This window comes from Borostomias antarcticus (assembly GCF_949987555.1).
Source record: "Borostomias antarcticus genome assembly, chromosome: 24".
NCBI lineage: Eukaryota > Metazoa > Chordata > Actinopteri > Stomiiformes > Stomiidae > Borostomias > Borostomias antarcticus.
Window position 1 is genome coordinate 17949811 of NC_140257.1, and position 11467 is coordinate 17961277.

The 11467-nt window shown below is 46.4% G+C and overlaps 1 protein-coding gene across 1 annotated transcript; it reads left to right on the forward strand.

Annotated features, from left to right (window-relative positions):
* Window positions 1-2504: 2504 nt before the first annotated feature.
* LOC311325428 (uncharacterized protein) lies at window positions 2505-11184 on the forward strand. Its single transcript, XM_084458130.1, is given in 13 exon segments — window positions 2505-3536; window positions 3718-3994; window positions 5306-5452; window positions 5569-5639; window positions 5727-5812; window positions 5910-5970; window positions 6071-6146; window positions 6279-6329; window positions 6862-7019; window positions 7022-7093; window positions 7458-7667; window positions 9477-9565; window positions 10383-11184. Coding segments are annotated over 13 exon segments (2202 nt in total). The 5' UTR covers window positions 2505-2702; the 3' UTR covers window positions 10453-11184.
* The last annotated feature ends 283 nt before the right edge of the window (window positions 11185-11467 follow it).

Genomic DNA, 11467 nt, shown 5'->3' on the forward strand with positions numbered 1-11467 from the left:
TCTCTCTTCTCTCTTCTCTCTTCTCTCTCTTCTCTTCTCTCTCTTCTCTCTTCTCTCTCTTCTCTCTGCTCTGGTTTCCTGCCCACACGCTCAGCGTCACGAGACAAGTACTTCCGCTTTCTAAACATCATTCTGTAAAAATACATCAATAAAAAAGGCTCATTCTGTAGAAAATACATCAATAAAAAAGGATCATTCTGTCAAAAATACATCAATAAAAAAGGCTCATTCTGTAAAAAAATACATCAATAAAAAAGGATCATTCTGTAAAAAATACATCAATAAAAAAGGATTATTCTGTAAAAAATACAGAAATAAAAAAGGATCATTCTGTCAAAAATACAGAAATAAAAAAGGATCATTCTGTAAAAAATACATCAATAAAAAAGGCTCATTCTGTAGGATAAAAAAAAGTTGTTTTTTTGTTTGTTTTTTTAAACAAAACAAAAAAGGTTCATTCAGTAGCATGGATGGATAGATGGATGGATGGATGGATGGATGGATGGATGGATGGATGGATAGATAGATGGATGGATGGATAGAAGGATGGATGGATGGATGGATGGATGGATGGATGGATGGATGGATAGATAGATGGATGGATGGATAGAAGGATGGATGGATGGATGGATGGATGGATGGATGGGTGGAGGGATGGATGGATGGATGGATGGATGGATGGATGGATAGAGAGGAGGAGGAGGGAGGAATGGATGGATAGGAAAGAGTGTGGATGGGTGGATGGATGTTTGTATATTAGCATTTTGCAACTCACACGATTCCGAAAAATGAATGTTTTTTCCCCTGAAAGGCTTAGATGGGTTATGAAGCTACATGTTGCGTTTGTTTGTAGCACTTTTTTGCGCATCACCCCAGAGATTTCCACACCACCACCAAAACTATGTTCTGATTATCCTTGGGTGTCATATACTGTCATATAGAGTGAATGTCTGAAGAGTAGCAATTAAACAATTCATTCCGAAAAAAAGTTTAGATCAGGTTTAATCACTGGAATAAAACATACATGCTTTGTAACAAATATCTGAGTGAGTCTCGTTTATTGTAAAACATCCGATATTACATTGATGATAACAAGCAAATATACTGAGATACATACAAATAAAACACGTCTTGACCCACCCTACTGCAAGGTGAATTGACTACATATCCCATGAATCAAAGGGGGGCAAACCCGGAAATGAAAGCTGCGACTCGTCTTGAAAAAAACAACTTTCAGTAAGTGAGTATCGCTCATTTTGCAAAGCATTGCGTTTATTCACGATGACCTGTTCGTCTAGAAGTTTGCATGTAGATCCAACTTGACAGCTCGATGGGGGTTAGTTGCTAGGTCTGATTAGACATGTTAGGGTTAGGGTTATGTCATCGCTGGGAAGTTAGCACTAGCTAGCATGCTAACGGGACTAGCACTGCTGGTCCAATGTGGCGTGCAGATAGATAGATAGATAGATAGTGAGTTATCTAGATAGTTAGTCTAGATAGTGAGTCTAGTAATAGTTAGTCTAGATAGTGAGTCTAGTAATAGTTAGTCTAGATAGTGAGTCTAGTAATAGTTAGTCTAGATAGTGAGTCTAGTAATAGTCCCGTAGTTATCTCTCTGTTCACGGTCCATGTGAATCAAGTTATATTGTTGGCAACAGGTTTACCAAACTGAAACCCAGCTCACTGTAACTAAGGTTCAGCGTGTGTGTTCAGTCTATAACTAAGGTTCAACGTGTGTGTTCAGTCTGTAACTAAGGTTCAGCGTGTGTGTTCAGTCTATAACTAAGGTTCAGCGTGTGTGTTCAGTCTATAACTAGATGCTATTATCGGGTTACAATGATACAATTAGTAACAACATAAGCGTGTCAGCAGCTCGTAGGTTGTTACATTTTAACTACTGACCGATACATTCAGACAGACAGGTAGGTGGGTAGTAAGCAGGTAGACAGACAGGTAGGTAGACAGACAGACAGGTAGGTAGGTAGGTAGTAAGCAGGTAGACAGACAGGTAGGTAGACAGACAGGTAGGTAGGTAGTAAGCAGGTAGACAGACAGGTAGGTAGACAGACAGACAGGTAGGTAGTAAGCAGGTAGACAGGTAGGTAGACAGACAGGTAGGTAGTAAGCAGGTAGACAGACTAATTAGCCTACACGGGCTTTGGCTTTCTCTTTCCCAGTTAAACTCATATCTTTCTCTTTCCCAGTTAAACTCATCTCTTTCTCTTTCCCAGTTAAACTCATCTCTTTCTCTTTCCCAGTTAAACTCATCTCTTTCTCTTTCTCAGTTAAACTCAGCTCTTTCTCTTTCACAGTTAAACTCAGCTCTTTCTCTTTCCCAGTTAAACTCAGCTCTTTCTCTTTCACAGTTAAACTCAGCTCTTTCTCTTTCACAGTTAAACTCATCTCTTTCTCTTTCCCAGTTAAACTCATCTCTTTCTCTTTCACAGTTAAACTCAGCTCTTTCTCTTTCACAGTTAAACTCAGCTCTTTCTCTTTCCCAGTTAAACTCAGCTCTTTCTCTTTCCCAGTTAAACTCAGCTCTTTCTCTTTCACAGTTAAACTCAGCTCTTTCTCTTTCACAGTTAAACTCATCTCTTTCTCTTTCCCAGTTAAACTCAGCTCTTTCTCTCTCACAGTTAAACTCAGCTCTTTCTCTCAAGATGGCGAGCGTTGTCCTCCTGGAGAGCTGAATGTTCCTGAACATGATCTCGTCAGATGACAGCCTGTCTTCTCCCACCCTGGAGACGCGACGTCGCTCCAGCCGTCTGTCCATCCTCCGGTCTCCCTCCCCCCCCAGACCCGCCCAGACCAACACATCTAACACACTCACACCCAAGAGACCAAGGGCTGCCACCGCTGGGGGCCACCTCAGAGAGAGGACATCCCCTGACAAGAGCCCTCAAACACGGCAGTCCCTCAAGATCCCTGCACACTGTCGGTTACGTTCCAGTCTACAGAAAGAGTCGGACACGTCACCAGGGGAAACCAGTCTGTCACCCGAGACCAACTCTAGTCCAGAGTGTTTGTCAAAGGTCTTAAAGAGGCCTGGGAAGAAAAGTACTAAGAAAGCATCCAGTCTGTCAGAGTCGTCCCAATGTCCAGCTGTCTTACCTCACACACTCACACATTCACCAGCCGGAGAGCCGGGCGGTGGAGCCCAGCAGAGACAGACCATCGCTGAGGCTCAGCAGGTATCAGCCAGCCGAGCCAGAAAGCATCGTCTGTCTTTGAGAAAGCGAGTAAAGACAAAAAAAACAACCAGTTGTGACTCTCAGGTGCCCACTGCCCCCCACCAACGCACAGGACCGACCCGTCATCCCAAAAGCAGTGTCTCTGACTCACCAAGCACACCCAGGACACACAGAGGACTCAGACAGCCTGGAAACCCATGTCTCAGCTCCACTCCCCACCCTAGCGCCTCCACAGACCCTCCCCCCTGCCTGACACCCCCTCCCCCCGGACCCCAGAGAGGGGCGTGTCCAGACGCCTCACCTTCTAGTGAACGGAGGGGTTTTGATCCGGCTCCCCTGGAAAAGGTCTTGTATAAACACTCGTTTATTTACTCTGATGTTGTGTTCAGTGCTTAACCTAAGATGTTGTGTTCAGTGCTTAACCTAAGATGTTGAATGGAAACAGGTACGACAACAAATCCAGTTCTCTGTAGATTCTTATCTGTTCTTGTCTGTGTGTGTCTGTCGCTCATGACTCTGTTTCCAGACACCCGGGTGGGGGGTGGAGCCGCCGTGCGCTCGGCCTCGGGGCAGAGGGCGCCCTCGGAAAAAGCAGGCCGCAGCGACGGAGGAGGAAGGGGGAAAGGGCCAATCACAGAGCGGCAGAGCTGACGAGCGCCCCCCGGCCAAGCGCAGGAAGGGGGTGGAGACAGGGGGAGGGGCCCAGGAGAACGCCGCCAACGCCCCGTCCACCGCTCCGCCCCGCCAGACCTGTAGACCCAGGTTCCAGCCCCCGGAGTCAGAGACACCAGACCAGCTCTCTGGTACACCCTACCTGTCTGTCTGCCTACCTGTCTACCTGCTTACTACCTACCTGTCTGTCTGTCTACCTGTCTGTCTGTCTGTCTACCTACCTGTCTACCTGCTTACTACCTACCTGTCTGTCTACCTACCTGTCTGTCTACCTACCTGTCTACCTGCTTACTACCTACCTGTCTGTCTACCTACCTGTCTGTCCACCTACCTGTCTACCTGCTTACTACCTACCTACCTGTCTGTCTACCTACCTGTCTACCTACTTACTACCTACCTGTCTGTCTACCTACCTGTCTGTCTACCTGCTTACTACCTACCTGTCTGTCTACCTACCTGTCTACCTGCTTACTACCTACCTGTCTGTCTGTCTACCTGTCTGTCTACCTACCTGTCTACCTGCTTACTACCTACCTGTCTGTCTGTCTGTCTACCTGTCTGTCTACCTACTTGTCTACCTGCTTACTACCTACCTGTCTGTCTGTCTGTCTACCTAGACCTGTGGTTTTAGTGTAGTATTGTGGTTTTAGTGTAGTATTGTGGTTTTAGTGTAGTATTGTGGTTTTAGTGTAGTATTGTGTGGTTTTAGTGTAGTATTGTGTGGTTTTAGTGTAGTATTGTGTGGTTTTAGGGTAGTATTGTGTGGTTTTAGGGTAGTATTGTGTGGTTTTAGGGTAGTATTGTGTGGTTTTAGTATAGTATTGTGTGGTTTTAGTGTAGTATTGTGTGGTTTTAGTGTAGTATTGTGTGGTTTTAGTGTAGTATTGTGTGGTTTTAGTGTAGTATTGTGTGGTTTTAGTGTAGTGTTGTGGTTTTAGTGTAGTATTGTGTGGTTTTAGTGTAGTATAGTGTGTTTTTAGTGTAGTATTGTGTGGTTTTAGTGTAGTGTTGTGTGGTTTTAGTGTAGTATTGTGTGGTTTTAGTGTAGTGTTGTGGTTTTAGTGTAGTATTGTGTGGTTTTAGTGTAGTATTGTGTGGTTTTAGTGTAGTATGGTGTGGTTTTAGTGTAGTATTGTGAGGTTTTAGTGTATTATTGTGGTTTTAGTGTAGTATTGTGTGGTTTTAGTGTAGTATTGTGGTTTTAGTGTAGTATTGTGTGGTTTTAGTGTAGTATGGTGTGGTTTTAGTGTAGTATTGTGTGGTTTTAGTGTAGTATTGTGGTTTTAGTGTAGTATTGTGTGGTTTTAGTGTAGTATTGCGTGGTTCTAGTGTAGTATTGTGTGGTTTTAGTGTAGTATTGTGTGGTTTTAGTGTAGTATAGTGTGGTTTTAGTGTAGTATTGCGTGGAATGGTCCTAATGCTGAATGTATTGATCTGTCCAGTCAGGTTGAACCCAGATGAGAGCACCCTGTCCTCAGACCTGTCCATCGAGCTGAGCTTACAGGAAGATCATCTGACCTCACTTCCTCCCACGGAGGAGGAGGAAGAGGAAGATGAGGAGGAACTACCCAGTTTCTTGATGGACAAAAGTGAGTAGCGCTCTTTAAAGAATCTCTCCTCACTCCTGTTAACCTGACTGGATACTAGCTGAGATGACGCATCACTTTCTAAACTGGCTGAGATGACATCACATCCTGTCCTCCAGAGCCGCTGTCCATCACAGAGGGGATGTGTGTCTGGTGCAAGTTCAGGAACTACCCTTTCTGGCCAGCAATGGTGAGTCTGACCTCTGGAGACGGGTGAATGTTTTTGGGATGAAAATGAATGATCTTGAGATCAAGAGCTCACAGCTGTGTTCTTTAGGTGAAGAGCGTGAACAGAAGGCTTAAAAAGGCCAGCATTGTTTTCATTGACGATCTGTTGTTTGACAAAAAGAAGATTCGTAAAGGGTAAGACATCCTGCTGCTCTTCACCCTACTCACCCCTTACCTGGGCTTGTGCAAAAGCAGCGCTGGGATTTTAAACATGTTCTCTTTATTTTAAAAGCTTCACTGTGGCTCTAAAAACCTTGAAGCCTTTTGACTGTGAAGAGGCAGACCAGCTGGTGGTATGTGTGATGACGGTTCTGATAATGTCATTGAAAACTTAGCTCATTTTCATCTTACAGGCGACAGGTGACATTCCTAATAGTGTTCCTGTGTTTGCAGTGTACAGCCAGAGAGAAGTATGATGCGGCCATCAAGTGGTGTCTGGAGCTGATAGCCGACTATAGAATCCGTATCGGTGAGCTGGTCACAATGAGCTGTTCCCCTGAGAGGGAGGGACGGTGTCCGGGTCGTCGGCGTGTTTATTGTGTGTTTATTGTGTACACGGTGTTGTGATGTTGTGTAGTTGATGTATTTGTTCTTCTTGCAGGATGTGGCTCGTTTACCGGTTCCTTTGTCGAATATTTTTCTGATGACATCAGTAAGTTATCTGACACTACTGTTCTATAATGTTTGAATAATGTTTGGCTGTTTAAAACTCTGTTTGACATAGGAACACACCCCTAAACAACAAAACACCATCCACTCATTTAGTTTATCACGGTTGCCGAGGTGGTGTTAAGGGTTGCCAGGCTAACACCACGCCGGTCCATTTCAGCACAGTACTGAACGTCAGCAGCCGTGATCGTGTTGAGAGCGCTAACTTTATTGTGACACAGCAAACGTCAAACCAAGACATAATGCAAGACCAAATGTGACCAAATTTAGGACATAAATAGATATTAACTTCAATAATCCCCGTAGGAGGATGTAAAGAACCCAGAACAGTTATTCTTTGACACAACCTGGCCCAGTCTTACCCCAGTCTTACCCCCCCTCCAACCCTCCTCGGCCCCAGGCTGCCCAGTCTTACCCCAGTCTTACCCCAGTCTTACCCCCCTCCAACCCTCCTCGGCCCCAGGCTGCCCAGTCTTACCCCAGTCTTACCCCCCTCCAACCCTCCTCCGCCCCAGGCTGCCCAGTGAGGAGGAAGTACCCCCAGGGCACGTCAGCCCTCACCTTCCCCAGCAAGATGATCCTGGACCACCAGGAGGAGGAGGAGGAGCAGGAGGAGGAGGAGGAGCAGCAGGAGCACAGCGCCAAGAAGCTTCTGCCCGATCGCTCCAAGGCGGCGCGCGCAACCGCGCCAACGAGAAGCTGGTCCACTTCATCGTCAAGCAGCGCAAGGTGGAGAAACGACTGCTGGTAGGAGCAGAACAAAAGGGAGGAGCAAAGGCCAATCTGTGTTTAGTCAGTCAAATCTAGAGGAAATAGTCTGTGATGCTGTGTCTGGATCAATGCTCGTGTTTGCCATCAAATACAACTCAAAAGTTATAATGATTACTTATTTCTCAAAAGTTAAAATGATTACTTATTTCTCATACACTCAGCAACTTATTGAGGTGGCTCCTTTTCCATCTAGCTAGTACTGAGTAGTAACCCTACCACCATTCAAAACAGTGCATTATGATGTGATTCTTTGTGCCACCACTAGAGGGCAGCCTTGTGAGCGTGTCTCTGCGGGCCACCACTAGAGGGCAGCCTTGTGAGCGTGTGTCTGCTCCCCCAGGCGGTGATCAGCGGGCAGCAGCAGTCCAGGTGGCTGCGCTCCTTCCTCAAGGCCAGTCGCAGGGTGGTGGACACGTACCTGGAGGACGAGCAGCAGGTGGACCAGGTGTACCACTACCTGAGGGCCGTGTACAGCCAGGCGCCGCACTTTGCCGCCGGCCTCGCCTACCTGGACGTCATCCGCTTCGTTCTGGACGTCCTCCTGCCGGAGGTACGGTCCAGCTCCCAGAACCTCCCAGAACCAAGACCTCAGGTCCTTCAGGTTTACTAGTTCTGATACCCCTTGGAGCACACATCAGTAGTTGGTTATTATTATTAAATGCCCCCAGGACTGGAGAGACTCAACATCTGAGAACTCTTTTGAGAGTCAGTTGAAGACTCACCTGTTCAGACAGGCATGTGGTCATCTGTAGCTCAGCTACTCATCTTTTCTCTGTTGTTGTGGTTTTTATGTTATAATAGGAGGCTAGGAGCTACCTGTATTTTATATCTGTATTGTGGATGTGTGATTTGTATTTTTTATTCCACTTGTGAAGCACTGTGCATTCGTGCTGTGAAGGGTACTATATAAATAAAGTTTTGCTTAATTAATTACTTACTGTCGCCGCCCCGAAAACTCGGACCGGGCGCCATGGAGAATAATCAGGGAAGGGGTTTTGCTGAATCGGGGAAGGGGTTTTGCTGAATCGTGTAGGGGGTTTTGCTGAATCGGGGAGGGGGTTTTGCTGAATCGGGGAAGGGGTTTTGCTGAATCGTGTAGGGGGTTTTGCTGAATCGTGTAGGGGGTTTTGCTGAATCGGGGAAGGGGTTTTGCTGAATCGGGGAGGGGGTTTTGCTGAATCGGGGAGGGGGTTTTGCTGAATCGGGGAGGGGGTTTTACTGAATCGGGGAAGGGGTTTTGCTGAATCGGGGAGGGGGTTTTGCTGAATCGGGGAAGGGGTTTTACTGAATCGGGGAAGGGGTTTTACTGAATCGGGGAATAGGTTTTGCTGAATCGGGGAGGGGGTTTTGCTGAATCGGGGAAGGGGTTTTACTGAATCGGGGAAGGGGTTTTGCTGAATCGGGGAAGGGGTTTTGCTGAATCGGGGAAGGGGTTTTGCTGAATCGGGGAAGGGGTTTTGCTGAATCGGGGAAGGGGTTTTGCTGAATCGGGGAGGGGGTTTTGCTGAATCGGGGAAGGGGTTTTACTGAATCGGGCAATCGGTTTTGCTGAATCGGGGAGGGGGTTTTGCTGAATCGGGGAAGGGGTTTTACTGAATCGGGGAAGGGGTTTTGCTGAATCGGGGAAGGGGTTTTGCTGAATCGGGGAAGGGGTTTTGCTGAATCGGGGAAGGGGTTTTGCTGAATCGGGGAGGGGGTTTTGCTGAATCGGGGAAGGGGTTTTACTGAATCGGGGAGGGGGTTTTGCTGAATCGGGGAAGGGGTTTTGCTGAATCGGGGAATCGGTTTTGCTGAATCGGGGAGGGGGTTTTGCTGAATCGGGGAAGGGGTTTTGCTGAATCGGGGAGGGGGTTTTGCTGAATCGGGGAGGGGGTTTTGCTGAATCGGGGAGGGGGTTTTGCTGAATCGGGGAAGGGGTTTTGCTGAATCGGGGAGGGGGTTTTGCTGAATGGCTCAATGGGCTCCTCTGCTTATAACAACACTCTGGACACTGCCAATTTTACTGACCGCTAGATCTACCGGAACACGACCAATTTCATGCAACAACTAGTACTGGTCTAATTAGCATCACGGCTAGCGGGCATTCCTGCTTGGCAAGTCCATCCAAGATGGAGGAGGAGATTTGTTATCATTCATAATTATTTATCAGTAATTGGCCATTTACAGCCTTAATGACCTCGTTTAAAGACCCAGCCCTGTCACTCAGCATCTGTCTGGGACCCCTACCGGCACCCGGGACAAATATGAACACTGAGAGACCGATCGTGACCCAGGAACATGGAAAGATAGGTCAGAGATGTATATCGGTATAGAAACATTGATTATTGAAACATTGAAACGTAATTGTCTCTTGTACCAGGCCATCATCTATGCCATCGCTGGAGTGGACAAGGTTTCCCTGGAGAAGGCAGAGGACAAGTACCTCAAAGGACCGTGTCTCAGTAAAAGGTAAGAGCAGTGACACTCAGCATTACTGGGATAGAGCAGTGACACTCAGCATTACTGGGATAGAGCAGTGACACTCAGCATTACTGGGATAGAGCAGTGACACTGAGCATTACTGGGATAGAGCAGTGACACTGAGCATTACTGGGATAGAGCAGTGACACTCAGCATTACTGGGATAGAGCAGTGACACTCAGCATTACTGGGATAGAGCAGTGACACTGAGCATTACTGGGATAGAGCAGTGACACTCAGCATTACTGGGATAGAGCAGTGACACTCAGCATTACTGGGATAGAGCAGTGACACTGAGCATTACTGGGATAGAGCAGTGACACTCAGCATTACTGGGATAGAGCAGTGACACTCAGCATTACTGGGATAGAGCAGTGACACTGAGCATTACTGGGATAGAGCAGTGACACTCAGCATTACTGGGATAGGAGCCCATCTTGGTAAAAGGTAAGAGCAGTGAAACTGAGCATTACTGGGATAGAGCAAGGCAAGGCAAGGCAAGTTTATTTATATAGCACATTTCAGCCACAGGGCAATTCAAGGTGCTTTACATGAGACATTAAAAGCATTAAAACAAAAAGCAAGACATTATAGACATTTAAAACAAAAGGCAGGACAAATTAAAAGCATTAAAACAAAAAGCAAGTCATTATAGATATTTAAACAAAAAGCAGGACAAATAGAATACAGGAATAAAAGTTACAGTGCAGAGCAGTGATACTGAGCATAACTGGGATAGGAGCCCATCTTGCGGTTGTCCCGTAACGACGAAGACTGATTGACTGATTCTTCTTTGCCGTCACAGAGAGAGGGAGGAGTTTGACCTGATGATCGAACGGCAGATGAGGAGCAAAGCCCTGAGACACGCCCACTGAGGAGAGCATGGCTGCTCAGGGGGAGACTCTGGATCGAACAATGTTGAGCATGGGCAGTCCACTCATAATGACCTCATGGGCAGTCCACTCATGATGACCTCATGGGCAGTCCACTCATGATGACCTCATGGGCAGTCCACTCATAATGACCTCATGGGCAGTCCACTCATGAGGACCTCATGGGCAGTCCACTCATGATGATCTCATGGGCAGTCCACTCATGATGACCTCATGGGCAGTCCACTCATGATGACCTCATGGGCAGTCCACTCATGATGACCTCATCGGCAGTCCACTCTTGATGACCTCATAGGCAGTCCAGTCTTGATGATCTCATGAAAGGATACGGAGTCGGGGAGATCAATGTAATATCAACATTGGAAGTCAGAGTATTGGATTTTCTTGGGAATGATCATGGCCTTGATCAAGACGACCCTGCTCTGTTTTTCATATGCATATATATATATATATACCCTATTTACGAAATAAATATTTTTGATTCCATTATCGGTGTGAGTTGCTTTGTTTTACCGTTCATGTACTGTGAATGTGCCTGTCATATCATCCAGTAATATTTATGTGCCTGCTGGTTCTAGTGTGTTTGATGTGCTGGTTCTAGTGTGTTTGATGTGCTGGTTCTAGTGTGTTTGATGTGCTGGTTCTAGTGTGTTTGATGTCCTGGTTCTAGTGTGATTGATGTGCTGGTTCTAGTGTGTTTGATTTCCTGGTTCTAGTGTGTTTGACGTGCTGGTTCTAGTGTGTTTGATGTGCTGGTTCTAGTGTGTTTGATGTCCTGGTTCTAGTGTGTTTGATGTGCTGGTTCTAGTGTGTTTGACGTGCTGGTTCTAGTGTGTTTGATGTGCTGGTTCTAGTGTGTTTGATGTGCTGGTTCTAGTGTGTTTGATGTCCTGGTTCTAGTGTGTTTGATGTCCTGGTTCTAGTGTGATTGATGTGCTGGTTCTAGTGTGATTGATGTGCTGGTTCTAGTGTGATTGATGTGCTGGTTCTAGTGTGT